Source organism: Apteryx rowi, unplaced genomic scaffold, assembly GCF_003343035.1.
Source record: "Apteryx rowi isolate R43461 unplaced genomic scaffold, aptRow1 scaffold_983, whole genome shotgun sequence".
Taxonomy (NCBI): domain Eukaryota; kingdom Metazoa; phylum Chordata; class Aves; order Apterygiformes; family Apterygidae; genus Apteryx; species Apteryx rowi.
This window is the reverse complement of record NW_020451297.1, coordinates 39732-56613: the sequence shown is the minus strand read 5'-3', so window position 1 is coordinate 56613 and position 16882 is coordinate 39732. Positions and strand designations below refer to the sequence as shown.

The 16882-nt window shown below is 37.9% G+C and overlaps 1 protein-coding gene across 1 annotated transcript; it reads left to right on the top strand.

Annotated features, from left to right (window-relative positions):
• The first annotated feature begins 1686 nt into the window (after positions 1-1686).
• FAM171B (family with sequence similarity 171 member B) lies at positions 1687-11826 on the top strand. The gene is made up of 7 exons (XM_026055106.1): positions 1687-1917; positions 2648-2740; positions 3129-3287; positions 5184-5351; positions 9110-9226; positions 10055-10178; positions 10494-11826. Exons 1-7 carry the CDS (start codon positions 1878-1880, stop codon positions 11824-11826), a joined length of 2034 nt encoding a protein of 677 aa, XP_025910891.1. The 5' UTR covers positions 1687-1877.
• Positions 11827-16882: the final 5056 nt, after the last annotated feature.

The window sequence follows — 16882 nt, the reverse complement described above, 5'->3', positions numbered from 1 at the left end:
GTTCAGTCAGCTGAGACCAAGCAAATTGCACAGCACTTTTTTTCATCTGGTTAACTGATAGCATGGTAATATATTGCAGGCAGTTTCCATAACACGTGTATGCATATGCCATTTTAGGACAACTTTTCTGACATTGATATAAATATTGTCTAGGCAAGGATGAGAAAAGTCTCTTCCAAAGAAAGGAACTAATGAATACTTCAATTCTAGTTCCCGTTCCCTTAAGATAATTGCTTAATTGGGTAGTTGTCTGTGTGCTTGAGATGAGTAACTTCCTTGCTTGAGGTTTGAAACTTCTTTTGCTGTAGTAAGTTAGTGGTAAACAGGAAGGGGGATGTTTGCCTGGGTCTCAAAGTATGCAGGAAGACTTCCTGGGCAGCGTGCTCTCCCGAGGTGGCGAAAGGGCTGTTTTGCAGTCCTTCTCGGCTGTGCTTGCCGTCGTCAGTCCGTCAGTGTGGCGGCGGTGCTGCCGCAGAGGGCACAACGCCCGGGAAGGGGAGCGCTGGCGCCCCGGGAGCCACCTGGACCGCCACTGCCGCGCTGCTTCGTTTGTGGCTGACGGCTCGAGGAGCACAGCGTGTGCTTACGCAGAGGTGAAGTGTCATCTTATTGGTGGTGATGCTTCAGAAACGTGCTAAACGCGTTAGAGCTTCTTGTCTCCCTTCTAAATAACTGCTACGTTTGTATGAACATGTATTGGCAAATGTTTCAATGTCTTATAAGCTGGTATTTCCAGTGGATTTGCCAGAGGACAAATCTCTCTTCCGCTGAGGCAGCACAAATCTAATTAGCTAAGATTGAGTTCTCTTTTCTAATTGTAGAAGTTCTGTCAAATGTATTTAATGTTGAGGTATAGCCAACCCACTTGTGTATGGCAAGTTTTAGTGACCAGGAAAAAGCACAATTCCAAAGTCGTCATCATCTAGAAAAAATAATTTGAAGATAAGTCTGGGTCTGCCTCTGCGCGTTTTGCCAGCCCATTGCATTAGCATTGTGATGGGAAAATCGGCACTTTTTGAACTCATGTGAGTAGATCAGCAAAACCTTTAGAGTGGGCTCAATTTGTCCCTGTTAATTCTGCGTCCTTCTAAATTCTATGTCTTCCACGAGGTTTTGCAGTTTTATTAGTGTAGTTATGTTGGACAGGTACAAACATGTGCCACAAGGTATGATATAAGTCTCCTAAGATGGAGAATGGGCTAGTTCCAGTCTGTGCGATCATCATATTTGGGAGCTGGGACTGAATAGTTCACTGAAGCTTTCTGAAACACAAAGTGGTTTGTGAATTGGAAGCCCTTTTCCCCCCTCTTACTCTAGAAGTACAGCTCTGAGGAAATGTTACCGTCTTTTATACATAGCCGACTTTGTAAGATGACAGGAAAAAAAAGTTGTAGAAATAAAAAGCTGTATTTCGGGAAAGCATTCAGTAGGCATCTGATCAGCATAACTTTGCTTTGCAGTAATTACCTTGCTGGCTGTTTTGGGGGATAATCACAGTAGTGTGAATGCATTTTGAATGTTAAAATACAGGGATGCGGAAACGAAGGTATTTATGAAAATGAGTAAACAATAACCATAACATTATTTTTGCCTAGAAAACAGCCTTATTTTAAATGAAGGTACATAATGGTCCTTAGTCGTGATGTATTATGACCCCCCCCCCTTTTTTTTTCCTGTTTAAAGGATCCGTGTTTACACTAAAAGTTCAAGTAAACGACATCATCAGTCATCAGTACCTGCGACAAGCAACTGTAGACGTGTTTGTTAATTACACGAAGACAAATTCTACTCTTACTGGAAACAACGGAGCAGTATTAATAAAAGTTCCCTATAAATTAGGATTAAGTTTAACTATTGCATCATACAAGGATGGCTACATGTTAACACCTTTGCCTTGGAAGACTGGCAAAATGCCAAGTGCGTAAGCCTCTTACAGTCCTATTAAACTTTATCTGTAGGTAATTGAAATTTCTTTCTTCAGCAGTCTGCCTAGTTAATGTCAACTGAAAATGATTGGATGAAGTCAGTTAAAGGAGATTTTGCCTGCCAGTGCAGATAAAAGGGTGACAAATCTGTTAGAATTGTCAAAATTTGTTTGTATTGTAAAAGCTGAAAATATTCCTTTCCAAGTCTAAGTAGGTTATATTGCAATATTGTGAGAGTATTCTGAGAAATTGTTTATCCAGACTTAACAAAAGTCTGGTTATGTGTTTTGATTTTGTCAAAAGTCATGTTTTCTCTGATGATTCCTGGAGTGTCTTAGCTCTGCCATTGCTTTGAGTACTTTTGCCTGTTGTTACAGTTTCATTCCAGCAGTGTTTCCTCACAAATTTTCCAGTATACAACTATTCCATTTTGGTTTTTAAAAATAGTTTTGAGATTCTGAAAAAAGAGAAGTGAGGTGGGCTAYGCTAAGAATTCTAGCCACTTGTTTATCAGTAGAAAACACAGAATAGTGGCGTATAGATCTCCCTGCCTAACCGATATAATTCATGCTCTGGACTACAGGAGTCATTTATTTATCCAGTCTTTATACACTTTCATCTTTTTGTCTGCTTTCTTCACCATTCCTTCAGAATCATGCATCCTCCTAGAAGATTTTGAGATGCTTGCACAGTGTAACAGATAATATTATCATTTTCCACAGTATACTCGTCTGTGACACTTTCATTATTCCCACAAAGTCAAGCTAATATATGGCTGTTTGAAGATACTGTTTTAATTACTGGAAAATCATCTGGTAAGTTCAGTGTATGCAGACTGTAGTCTAAACACTTTGCGTACAGATGTTTTCTTAAAAATAAATTATTGAAACATATTGATATTCTCTATCAAGGGTTACATTGTCAACCTTTGTAATCTTGTGTGGAAAGTAGAGGTTACTTATCCAGTGGCTTCTTGAGCGCTTTTTTCCACGAGAAAAAATAGATATTACCTACCTACTCAAGGCCGCATTTTCAGTTAATTGTGTAGCTGTGTGTGGTAGTGACGGCTACCAGACTAGAAATTTACAGAGCCTGGAGAAAGTGTGGTAAAGCAGATTCTTGTGCTGAATGTATTTCTGAGCAGTAGTAAAAACACCACTTGTCTTTTTACCATCACTAAGACAAAATATTACTCTTTTACAGATGCCAAATCTCAACCAAGTGTTCAGTTTGCAAAATTTTTAATAAAACTTCCAACAGATCACCATATTACAAACGTTACAGCCTATCTGACAGTGCCAGAGCAATTTCTAAAAGTGGACAGCTTTCTCTACGCAACAGGAATACTTCTAAATAAATCAGGTATAGTAAATGTGTTATTTAAGTTTTTTTTTATAATATAATGCAGCTAAGTGTACAGTGTTCAGAAGAACCTATGCCTAAGTTAAGAGCCTGAGCCTGCTCCCATTAAATCACAAAACTTTGTTCCATAGGAATAAGAGGAAGATATAAACATGTCAAATGAGTAATTGATGTCACTCTTTATCATGTTCCATGTAGTATAAGTCTGCTTTATGTATGAGGTAGTTCTACCTAGTGTTGAAGTACAATTATGAAGTCCTAACTTACAGTAAGTGAGTATTTAAATCACTTCCATTTGTAGAGGGTTTGAAGATATTCAGGATTTCATCAGACTGGAAATGGTTTACTGAACACCTTCAAAATATGGTTATGGCTAGTGTGTAAATGGGGGGAACTTAAGGTAGTGGAACTGCAGCAGTTGGCTTCTGATACGTTTTTTTTCTGTGTTTTCACTAGAATTCTTTCGGTTGGCTTTAGGAGCTTTACACTTAGCATAAATATTGTGCAAAGGTTATAATTTGGCTCACAGACAGTTCATCTATGTGTGCTTGTTTAAGCATGGTAGTATGTTTTCAGCACATCTATTTCACCGAAGAAGCTATGAGTGGTTTCATGAGTCATTATAACTCTGCTCTTATGCAGTTGGACCTTTTAATATACTTCTAATGATAKAATCACAAATATTTACAGATATTTTTGATTTAAATAAATATAATAATCTCTGGAAGATCATACTGTGTATGGTTCCATTTCTCTTTTGTTATTTYCTTTCTTGTCTCAAAGGACCCAAAGCCATGAGGCTCTTAAAAAAATTTATTTCAACCTGTGACAAGGCTACTAGTTAGTTCGTTTGAACTTTGCATGCTCTCTTCTTTAATTTTCATTGAGTTAAAATCATCACATATATTGATATCTCCACTTACATACATATTTTTAGTACCTTCAGCATCCATATTTCACCTCCTCAAAGCATGAGAAAATAAGCAGTTTTTCCCCTTCCAGTTTTCCTTTCACATCTGTCTGGCATGTGTGTTAAATTATTCATATACTCCTAAAGGAATAGGCTTCCTTCCAGGGCAGGTAGAAGCTAATTGGTATCTAATGCACCAACAGTTTTCTCACAACCAGCTTCCAAGAGCTTACATAGATTTAATGTTATTCTGGTACTTAATAATTCTGTTTCAGCTTCTCCTCACCTCCTGTCACACTGTGGCTTCTGAAGTGTTTGCAAATTAGTGTGAGGAAAACAAAGGAAACAAACTTTCCTGCTGCACTATAAATCCTTGTATATGCAGRGCTTCCTTTGAGTGCTTTGACAAGCCTTGTGCTTGATTAGCTATTCAATTAGTTTTAACTGCCAAATTAGAAAGTTAATCCTTACAGGAAAGTTAATTAAGAGAACTATTTGACTAAGAAGAGAAATGTAGCAGTTATAGATTTGCAGCATATCTTCAGTTTGATAAAGTGTTATGTATACTGCAAACTGCAATTATACAAAAATTCTGATATCATCTATATTCCACATAAATATTTTGAATGTGTGTCTTAAATTGTCTGAGGGGAAAATCCTTTCTTCCCCTTTCCCCCATCAAATTTTGCTTACTCTTTGATTCAGCAGTGTTCAACCTACATGTCAAAAGTCTGTTTCTCCTTTACAGATTTGGAAATGACTAAATGTATTTTTTATCACAAAATTTAAGTAGTCCAAAGAGAAGAAAAATTGATTCAAAAGTTGAAGAAAAGTTGTTTGATCAAGTTAAAGTGATGTTTAACTCTAGCTGGGTCCTAATGAGGGCTTGTCTTTAGTTATAATGAGGATTGATTCTTAATTTAATTTTTTTTTAAAGAGCAACACTATGAATGGAGTACTATAGACAAAATATTTCTTACATTTAGGTTTCAAAAGCATTGAACTGACTCCTCTTGCTGCAATATGTGTGAATGTTCTTTTGGCTGGGAAAGAACTGAAAGTGAATGGTCCTATTCATATTACACTTCCTCTTCCTACAAGTACTGTAAAATCAGGAGATGCTATTCCTGCATGGACATTTGATATGAAAACTGGTAAGTGGGCTAAATTATCTGTTGTTCCACATTGCACCACATGTATATAGTTTGGAGCATAACACTGTATGTCACAGAACAGTAATAGCACTAATATTTGGAGAGGGGTGGTAAATAGTCACAAATTTTATCAGGGTTTCTGTGTAGTTTTTTGATTGAATAGCTTGACTTGTTCAAAGGGATTTCCCTGCTTTCATTAGTTCAACAAAGAGCTTTGTTAAAATTCATTAGCATTCATATTAAACAAAGCTTTAGCGTAATTATGATTTTTATTTTCATGGATTGCCAAGTATTCAGAGAACATACGTTTTAGATTATGTTAAATTTTAAGCATAATAATCTTGTGAATGCCTTATTAAAGGAAAGTAAATCAGAATCAAAGATTAGGATGCTTTGTTTTCTAGAGCACAGAGCTAAAGATCCTTTGACATTAAAACTGGCATAGATATAACTTTAATATTTCTTTTAGTCAACAAAACAATTCAGAAAGTGAAATGAGGGAAATAAGTTATCAAAGGAAAACTTTTATTTCTGAAACGTTGTTACAATATGCATAGGAGGAGGAGGTTGAGGATTAGTCATTTGAAACCTTTTGTCAATCCTTCATGTCTAATTTCAATCAAGAGTAATGAGCAAACACGCTTATCCCATTTAGATGTCCCGTATTAGGTGTGTGTGTTAGTGTACTGATTATTTTACATTGTACCTTGTATTTTCCATCGCACTTTATCTTGAAACATGCAAGTGAGCGAAGAGGTAAGGAAGAGTCTTATTCCTGATTAATGCAGAAAGCAGTTAACCAACAATTCAAGTACAGGATGGGACACCAACTCTGACAAGGTGTTATTTGCACAGTCAAGGAAGCTGCTCACCTTAGTTGAGAACACTCAGAAAACAATAACTTGAATTAAGAACATTCTAATRAAAAGTTGGCGACATTGTCTCTTGTAAAAATGGATGAATAGATTAAGTTTTGGCATAAAAGATTAAATTAGTCTATACACCTAGAAGACTTCAAAAGGGAAACTGGTGACAAAAGTTAACGTTCTTCATCAAAATAAGACTCTTAATCTGTGATGATAAAGCAGCATAAAGTGATTTAATTTCTTGATGCCATTGGTTGTCTTTCTCTAGCCTCCTTTGCCAGCTCCAGTGTTCATCTGTACCTGTGCTGAGCTGTTTTAACTCCACTAAACTAACAGAAAACTATCCCAATAATGCTGTTTAAGAAGGAAAAAAAATTAGAGAGACAGCACAGGGGCAGATTAGAATATAAGCCAGTGTATGGTGTGTATGTGGGTGTTGCAGGGAAATAGGCCTGTGGGCACTGGGACTGGGTGAGAGCAAGAGCCTGGCATACTAACCCACCACCACCAAAACCAGTGTGTTTTTACTCTCAGCTGGGGGACATTCTCTGGTGGAGGCTCTGTAAAGGTGACTTGTTTCTGGCRGGCACGCACTGAGGTATAGCGCATACACAGAGCCTGGACCCTTCACTGCCACTTCGCAAGGAGGGAACAAGGAGTCCTATGGAGAAGGAGAGACACACTTCTGATGTAACTTGTACTAACTTCCCCATTTGCTTCCACTTCCTCACCTTTTCTCTCTAGGGAACACTTGCAACTATGTTTGCTGTTTTGGATGCTTATTCTTAAATGCTCTTACTTTTATTTTACCTTTGAGCTGAAACGGATAAAGTGTGACTTTTTTCTAAGGTAACTGAGCAGTAGCAAGGTATTCCTCCATCATGGTTCTGGTGACCGAGGACAGCTGAGTAYGTGAGCTCCCCAGCACACGCTCTAGACTACCAAGAGCGGCAGCTGGCCCCTGTCTGAGCTGAAGGGAAAGCAGCCACCCCGCTGCATGATGCGGCTCTGGCGTGCAGCAAGGTGTTGATAGGCACTTTTGAACGCTGAAGTCTTTGAGTAATAAGTCATACTGGTAATCTAAGCTTCCACATCAGTACTGATAAGGAAACTGGTGTGTTTGATGTTGTCATGCAGACTGGTCAACATGCACCAGAAAAAAGATGGAAACTGCTTTCACACATCTACCTGTGCAGTGCTCCATGGTGCTCTTACCAAAAGTGTACTGGTAGTGAGACTGTTTCTGGAAAGTGAGTGTCTGTGATTGTACTCCAGCTGCTGTAAATGCAGAATTTGTTCATAATTGCTGAATGATGTGTTGAATTGATTCTTACTAGGCAATTTGCAATATTGGTACCAGAAGTACTTTGGCTTTTAATAGATTAAAAAAAAAAAAAAAAGTAGTTGTTTGCATTGCAACATTAAATTTAGAATGATATCCCTCTGTCTAAAAGGCAGTAAACATGTGCTATTTTCTATTGAGTATGTGGGGGGAGATACAGTTTACTAAAGAAGACAATAAAGATTATACAACTTATACTTTTTTTCACTTTTTTCACAACTTATACTTTTTTTCAGAAGACAGAGCTTCTGGAGACCTAGATTTTTTTAAATGGTGTTTTGTGGTGTTTGTTTTAATCTGCCTGTAAGAAGTTTACTTGTAAAATCATAGTTTTGTGTTATATTGACATCTGGTCTTAGAGTTGACAAGACACAGAATTTGCACATCGGCTGTTGTTGCTTCCCTTTGAGAGAGAGGTATGGAATACACTTGTAGCTGTTGTTACTCCTGAGCCTGGACAAGAAGTTCTCCGGCTAACTGAGAAACCAGCTCTTTCAGGGGTCTAGGCTGCTGCTGCTGGTCTCCTCTGTCAGCCATCACAGGTAGCAAGAGAAGRCTGGGCGTTTTAGTGAAGAATGACAAGGAGGAGCAGCTATTTTTATTTATTTTGTGTGTGTGTGTGGCTTGTGCCATGCTCTCATCTCAACCTGCTGTCTGATGGATATATCCCTTTGCTGAAAGAAGGATCCTGAAGGCAATTAGATTGAGACTTRCATAAATTTTACTTTTTGCCTGCTTTGGTTATTGTTTTTCTTGTTTTTTTAGAAAAAAAATATTCTTTTTTTTTTCTTTTCCTCCTCAGTATTTGCAGTTTGAAAATAAGAGGTTGTTTCTAAGAATGGAAAACAACCTCATGTAATTTCACAGATGGTCCACAATAAATGTGTTCTAGTTTGTTAAGTATGGTTTTCTCTCTTCTGCTGCATGYTTTATTAATTGCAGAAGCTGGCCTGCCAGAAAGCCTGTCCTTTGCATTGCCAAGCAGATGGTGGGGGGTCCGTGGCCTGACAATAGCCCTTCCCTGCTCTCATTGAACTGTCACTGTCGTGGGGTGGGATGGGGGTGGGAGAGGCATTCAGGGCAAGCATGGTTTATCCTACTCTAGTTTATTAGATTGTATTGCTTGCCCACTAAGTGCTGCTAGCTAATGGTAAACTTCTAYTCATATGCTTAAATTACCTGTTCCTCGATTTAGGCTTGGCCTTCGTACATGCTCTAAGCTCATATAATAGGATTTTTTTTTCCCAAATGATTTGCATGCATATTTGTGAAAGACATATGTTAATAGAGAATGAATTGTATGAAATTAAAGTAATTAACGATGGTAGGTAGTTTTGTTTCAAAGTAAATGTTGACACGGATATTTGCAATGAAATTGTCAAGAGACAAAGTTGCATGTTTAACTAAAATTTTGTGATATATAGCATACTGGAGAAGTTTTATTTTGCTTCTTGTGACCTCATGTATTTCTGAGTATTCAAATTAAGTTGCTGATGGTTTTAGCTCTAGAGGAATGCTACACAGCATGTGTAATACTGTCTTTTTTTCAGGTGCTTGGGTAAACCGTGGGCTGGGAATGGTAAAGGAAGCAAACGATCAATTAGTATGGACCTATGTTGCTCCACACTTAGGCTACTGGATAGCAGCTCCACTGCCTGGAACAAGAGGTATTGCAAACAACTAGAAAAGAAACTGCTGAATAACCCAAATAATGATGTATCAACAGGCTGTCAGTTAATTTTTTCCTTTAACAATAGAAAGGGAAAAATGAGATACATTTTCCACAGTTGGATAACTTTGAATTCTGATAGTGTATCCTTGTGCATCTAACTATTCCCTAGAACTTAATTTTAATGTTGTTGAGTAAAAAGTCCAGACCTTATTTAAAGTTATATATGTTTACAGTATTGCCATCTTTTGGAAGAAACCTATAAGGGAATAGTGACCATAAAGATCTAAAAATCAGCTGGGCTGTGTGTCCCTTGTCCCTGAGGATCATGTATGACCGGAGGAAATGCAGCAAGGAGATTAGGCTTGGGTAGAGCGGTCCCAGTAGATGCTGTATTATTTAGACCTGTTGCATGTTTGGATTTTGCTAATTCATATGCAGAGATTCTTGCAGGAGATATGTGATGTCAAAATTTAAAACAGGCAGCACTTCCAAACAGAAGCACTAAACAAAATATAGACCGTGTTTTTAAATAAGTTGGGACATGTAATTCCAATGTAACTTGACTGGAATTGAGTAGATGTCAGGGCAGTGCTTCAGTGTTTGAGATGAACCCTTGAAGATCCATTATATGTAACCACAGTTCGTGTATTTTCAAGTTTGCTGAAAAAGCAAGGTGAAAAGGGAGGGAATGAAATAGTGCTATAGGAGCACAAAATCACTGGAAAAGTGCAGTGTAATTTATCAGAGACAGCTCTACATATCAAGCAAAATTCTTTGGTTTTTGAAAGCTAATTCTTATCTGGTTTTGTGTTTGAAAATCTAGAGTCCATTATTAGTGCAGTTTCCAAGGACATAACAGCCTATCACACAGTGTTCCTTACAGCCATTTTGGGAGGTACTGTTGTCATTATCATTGGATTTTTTGCTGTTCTACTTTGTTACTGCAGGTAAGTAAAAAAAAAGAAGTTGTAATAAGCTCAGCATGAATGGAATTTAAGGATAATAAATAGTCTCTTGAACTTGAGACTTGTTTCCTTAGCAGTATTCAAAAAGGCATTTGCTCTTCCAAATGTTTTGTTCACTTAATACACTAAACTCTAATATAGCATAGCCTGTATTTCTTTAATAATCTCAGTGATTACAGAACTTCATTTTAAGTTTGTGACATCATATTTCACTAGTAACTTCTTAAGCAAAATCTAACGTTCAGGTACTGTAGTCAACAGTGTGCTCTACAGTTATCTTGCATTTCTTTTGCATAGGGACAAATGTGGTCGCACACAAAAGAAGGAAAAAAATACAGCTAGGCTGGAGATCATAAAAAAAGACCAGACAACATCAACAACTCACATAAATCACACCAGTGTTGTCAAGGGGTCTTTAAAGCTAGAGGATAAGTCACAGTTATATGCACCGAAGATTTCTTCATATAGCCCTCAAAGACAGACATCTGCAGAAATAGAAGATGGAAAAACCCGGGACAATTTTAAAATCTACACAGAGGATGCTTCTTATCAGTCATCCCGCCAGAATGGTCAGTCAAGAAATTCAGCCCATTCCTTGGAGCCTAATGCTGGAGTTAGACACTTACAGCAGCCAAAGCATATTAACAATATTTCCCTGGCTCCAAGGGACATTCAAGACCAAAACAGATACCTTCCACTGAAAGAGGAAATGTATGGCCTTTCCCATATCCCAGAACATCTAACGCATATTTACAATCAACCGATTGCTATTCTTCAAACCTCTGACCTTTTCCACTCACCAGAACAATTGCATGCTGCTAAATCAGCAACTTTGCCAAGAAAAGGGCAGTTAGTATATAGCCCCATGATGGAACCCATGCATCGAGACAGCTACATGCAAACGCTACCCAAAATGCCAGGGCATTCTCATCCACAGCCTTCTGTGTGCAGAGATGAAAAAAGTACATTAGATGGCCAACAGGGCTTACCCTCTCAAACATCAAACTGGAGCCGGTACACCAATAGTTTGCTGGAATCTGTCTCTGTTCCTGGGACACTGAACGAAGCAGTTGTAATGACTCCATTCTCATCTGAACTTCAAGGTATTTCAGAACAAACATTACTGGAACTCTCTAAAGGAAAACCATCTCCACACCCTCGAGCATGGTTTGTGTCCCTAGATGGAAAACCAATAGCTCAGGTGAGGCATTCCTTTATAGATCTGAAAAAGGGCAGAAAAACAGAGAGTAATGATACTAGTCTGGACTCTGGTGTGGACATGAATGAGCATCACCCTGGTAGGAAACTGGAGAGAGAGAAAACTTTCATTAAAAATATGCCTCATTCTAAGATACTTTACTTGGAAGATCTGGATTTGAGTAGCAGTGAAAGTGGGACCACTGTTTGCACTCCAGAGGACCAGGCTGTGAGACACATTCTGGATGGAGGAAATGGGCCTGATGCAGAACAGCATGATGATGAAGATCTAAGAAGAAAAGCTGTAACAGGAAATCGTGAGTCTAGCATCCCTCCAGCTAAAAAAAGGGATAGACCATCTATCATAAAAAGAGATAGCAAAACCAATATCTGGAAGAAGAGAGAGGAGAGACCGCTTATTCCTATAAATTAAAACACAACGTGCTTTGTGTTGTTGCTCTCCCTGCTGGTTAATGCCCTCTGGGTTTCATGTGTAATTTTGCAGTGTTGGGTTTACAATAGAAACATTGTTTTCTAGTGTCAAGAAAAGTTACATTTTTTTAATATGCAGACTGAGTTACCATAACTTCAGCTGAGCAATTGATACTTAATGTGGTTTGTTAACAGAGAAATGCTACGGTTAAAATTTTCCAGCTCCTAATTTTGCTGACAGTATAGGGAAGGGCCATGTTTTAATTAGCCTGTCATTCTTGGATGCATCTCTTGGAATGCACAGTGAGAAATGTAGGCACATCTTTTAATTTTTTTATACTTGTTGCTAATGTGTTGGTAGAGTGGTTAATGCCATTCCCCAGCCTTGTTCCTAATACATGTGACCATCTGTACAGTATTTTATATGTGACCTTTTGTAGGGATACGTTACTACTTCTTTGTATGAAGTTTCATAAATTAGYCTCAAGACACCAGCAGATGAGCTCTGTTGGATTTTTCAGCAAGCTCTATAGCAGTACTGCCCTCTCCGTGTGCCCACCCACAGGCAAAAGGTTGCCATTCCCTGCAGCGGTGGCAGAAGTCAAGTGTACAAGTTCTGTGGCCTGCTGTTCACAATCCCTGCTGTCTTAACCGAAACTGTTATCCGTTTAACCTGCTTTGTTGTGAACTGTGGATGTTGAAGATCAGCATCTGCTATGAAGTGTCTGCCTCCAGCAGAAGAGGACTGGTGCTGGTAGCATTTGAAGCTGCTGCTACTGCTGCTTCCAGTGGGCTTGTTTTGGCTTATCAGTTATAATCTTCTCTTCTGCATGTTGTTGAGCCAGTTGTGCTCTGAACCATAGTCAGCGACTCCTGCAGATTTATAAGTTAAGGTAGAGTGTGGCGCATAATGAAGAAGTATGCAAGTTGAGACAAATTATGCTTTTCAAATAGATTTCTTTAATGGGGAAGCTCAGCATCATTCCTTTTTATTTTATGTTTAAAAAAATGGAAGATCATCAGAGGTTTATGTGCCTACATTTTGCCAGCCTGAGCTACTTTTGTCCTAGGCTGTTCATCGCAGAGGGGTTTGACAGACTTTAATGAAGTTTTTTAAATGAGCATGAGAAAGTGGATCTCAAAACTTGGTCTGTAACACAATATAAATACTGCTTATAACTCATCTTGGAGTTAAATTGTTACCAAAAGTCATGAATGCATGATATGTAACTAAGATATGTATAGGAAGGAAAAGGCCATCAGAATAATCTTTATTTTTAATGTTCATCTTGTCAAAGTGATAGATTCAACTTTGGCTAACAGAAAAGTAGACACATTCCTTAATGTGCTTTGTATAGTAGACCGTCTTTCTGYGGCTTTTAGGCTACTTCCCTGATGAAATAAGTTCCAGCATTTTGGCTTTGGCAGATTGATTATAAATCACCCTTAAAAAGCTTTGTAAATATTACCTGTATAGTCTACAGTGTTCAAGGTTCTATACTGAGACCCAAACATACTATGCCTGTTCCTAAATTGAGGAGTCAGGTGCGCTCCATGGTCTGCCCTGCAATACTGATGCCCCTGCCCCATTATTCACCATTACTGAACACACCATGGCTCTCTCTGTGCCCATACTTCAGGATTTCTTTCCACAGAAAAACAGGGTGTGCAAGGAGAAGGTGCGTTTCTAGATCCAGCCTGAACTTGCAGTCAGGATGTGGCAAAGGGTGGCACTCAAGAGTGGGGAAATACCCTATGCAGCTGGGCTTCTGGGAGCTTTTGCTCAGGAAACACTACTGTTAGAGGTCTGTTCTTTTGGGATTGTCTGGTACTGTTTCTAGTATGGCTTTCTCTGGTATGCAGTTGCTTCATGAACAAAATATGATATTCCTGTTGAATTCACAAATGTGAAATTGCAAAATAAGTTTGAGAGAGAGGTGTGCAACTAAATCTATAATTTTGTTTTGCCAAAAGAATCTGGTTTAATTATGCATTTCTTCTTCAGAGGTGAGGATGGCTTGCCATATTAGCATGCCTTTGGTACTAGTTTTTAGGTTAACTAATTCATTATTCCTCTACAAAATGTGTTTTTACAATAGATGTTTATTCAGTTCCACTGGATTTTGTTTATGACTTACTTTAGAGCCCCATATGGTGGTGTTTTTATCCTTTGCTTTGTTACATATATTAGGAGTCCATTAAATTTTGAATATAGGCACACATTTAGTCTGAAAGATGATTTGACTTTTGAGGTTTAAAATTGCCCTGCTCTTAGAGTTGCATCAATTCTGATGAGTCCCTTTTCAAAAAAAAAAAAACTATATATTCTGCAGAAACTAACAGAAAATCCCTGCTAAACTCAATGGTTTTGAGATATCAGTCAATATTAAATAGATATGTCACTACATATATTTTTGTTGACCTACAGCAATTTAAATATATTGCAGATTTTTTGTGTTTTTAATGTGTTGTTTCATTATATATACCAAAAAGAGGTAATTCCTCAAAACTACTTGTATCACTAAAAAATGAAGACAACAGTAAAAGGCTTTATACATGCAAGTTCAAAGGAATGAAGTTTTGCACTCCAGTGTACCTATTTTGTATCAGAGTAGGTATTTGTTCACCAAAGAAGGATTAGAAATGTTGAAAAGCTCAGCTGTAAGTTTGGAGTTTCAGAAGAACCATGCCTGAAGATGTCCTGATGTAGTGCAGATTCTCGTCGGCTATGCTAGCTGACTCAGGGCAGGGTGGAGGTCAGTTCTGCACCATCATTCTAAATGAGCTTTTGGCTGTCTGCATTCAGTCACAGTTTGACCCTGCACAGACGGTAGTACAAAAGGTGCCCTTTAAAAGTCATAGATAAATAAGGGAAACTTCAGCTTTTAGCCAACACTGAAAGTCAGAAGGGAACAGACCTTACAAGAGCTGCTTGCTGCTAGGCTTCTCAGGAGTAGGAAGAAAAATAGAATAAAGCTTTCTGAAAAATAGGCATCTCATTACATGTATAGAAATGACCTATCTGTATATAAAGCACGTGTCCTTACAGGTTCTGAAATAGCTGTAGCATGTCTTTGGCAGTACACCTCACTTCAGGACCTTCATTGTGGACTGGTATCTCTACTAGAACTTTGCTCCTCCCTTGTCTAATGTGGGTGTGGGCAGTTTTTTTAGTGAAGTAGTTAAATTGTCCAGGGATTAAATTCTCTAGTACTTAATTTCTGGGGAGTGTATGCTGTGGTTCTGGTAATACCATTTTCAAGGCTGCCTTTATTGCTAACTGTTGCTTCTATCCAGGCCAGTCAAGCAACAGCTGTATTTGCTTTCTTTGTAGATCCCATATGCTAACTTTTCTGTGTGTAACTTGCTAGTGTTTATCACATAATGTCTTATGCTGCTGGTAATGCTTCAAAAGGCTTTGCTAACGTCTAGTTCTGTATTAAAAGCAAATACATAACGTGTTTTCTGTGTCAGAATATGGGAAACTAGTCTGTAGAGCGAAATTATTGACTACGTTTGTATCTGGGAAGACAAATGCTGGTGAAAACAGTTGAAACCCCTAAGCACACAATGACAGGGAATTCTTCCTTGACTCTATCATAAGCATTAAATCTTTGATTTTAAAAATCTCTATATAACCATACAATAATTAAAATTACACTTCATATTTATATTCAGTATTTATAAAGTATGTTGTCTGAGTCTTCATGTTCCAGCTGTATGTTAGAATTTATGCACTGGAAACCTATATTACCTCTTAGTGACTGGAATTCTTTTTGTATTTACATCCATTAAAAAAGGAGTTTAAGACCACACTGTATTCTAAAAACTTTAATTCCAGAGATACCGTACATGATGTGTACATAGGTAGAAAAGATAAAACATCATCATGAAATTTCTCTTTGTGGTCACTCTAGTGCTTGTCTGTATTTCTGTATATGGAATCTGTATGATTTCTATATAAGAATCTATATGAATCCAAGAACAGATTTTTTTTTTCTGCTGGGTCAATATTTCAACACAGGGCTAAAATGCCAGCACTAAAATTATGTCTGTACAAGAAGTGGTAGTACAGATTCATGACAAACTGCTCCTGGAGAGACCATGGAAACACTCAAAGGTTTTGACTTCTTTGAATCTGGAGGTTGACTGCCTTGAGAATAAGAGCAGAAGTGGGCCATGACTGAGGCAACTGAACGTAAACCCTCTCTAAGGAGAGAGGGACGGGGGGAGGAATGGAAAGGGCATGGCTTCTTCTGATGCTTATTTTCAGACTGGTACTTGTGCTTCAATGGAATTGATTCTTTCTAAAGAACACAAACATTTGTGAGCATTATGTCTTGATTCTTCACAAGATGCTTTCTGCACCATCATCTCTCAAAAAAAGTCACCTTTCACTTGGAACTGTGCATACATGTATATATTAAGTATTTACAGAACACTGGAGGCCAAATTTTGTCTCACATTTAAGATGAAAGGTGGTTAATAAAGTTGAGGACGCTTTCCCCCCTGCGGTTACAATACACAATGTTGAGATTCTTCTCTTCTTGCCCAAGTGCATTACTGGTTCCAGGTCTTACCTGGTTTTGATAAGGTGGCAGATGGATTTAGCCAAGGCCTGTTTATGCAAAATAGCTATGTGGCTCCGATCAGTTCTTTGGTGTATCATAAATCAAGGGAAGTGATCAAATTAAGTAACATATAGCTTCATGCACATTAATCTTATCATGTTCCTTAGAATAAGCTAATTAGAAGTAGTTTACAGATTGCTATCAAATACCAGGTATTACAGAGTTCAAAAAAGGGAATAATTTCAAAAAATCTATTTGATTGAAAAGAAAAATCTATATAGTACTATCAGAAAATAATGGAGAACCCTATCTTTGGTATCATACAAACCTGAAAGCACAATTGGATTTGATGGTTAGAGATATAATTTACCAATGCAGATCTAGAAAAGATAACACACAGAAAATAATCCAGGATGTAGGAATGAAAACCTTTAGTTGTTTGCTTTGCTTTTGTCCAGTAATTTGTACCAAAGAGGATGAAATGAA

Excerpts from the sequence above, each read along its gene's own strand:
- FAM171B (XM_026055106.1), top strand. The coding sequence starts at position 1,878 with ATGTTAACACCTTTGCCTTGGAAGACTGGCAAAATGCCAA. Across the intron at positions 5,352-9,109 it reads GACATTTGATATGAAAACTG|GTGCTTGGGTAAACCGTGGG; the intron begins GTAAGTGGGCTA and ends TCTTTTTTTCAG. Across the intron at positions 10,179-10,493 it reads GTTCTACTTTGTTACTGCAG|GGACAAATGTGGTCGCACAC; the intron begins GTAAGTAAAAAA and ends TCTTTTGCATAG.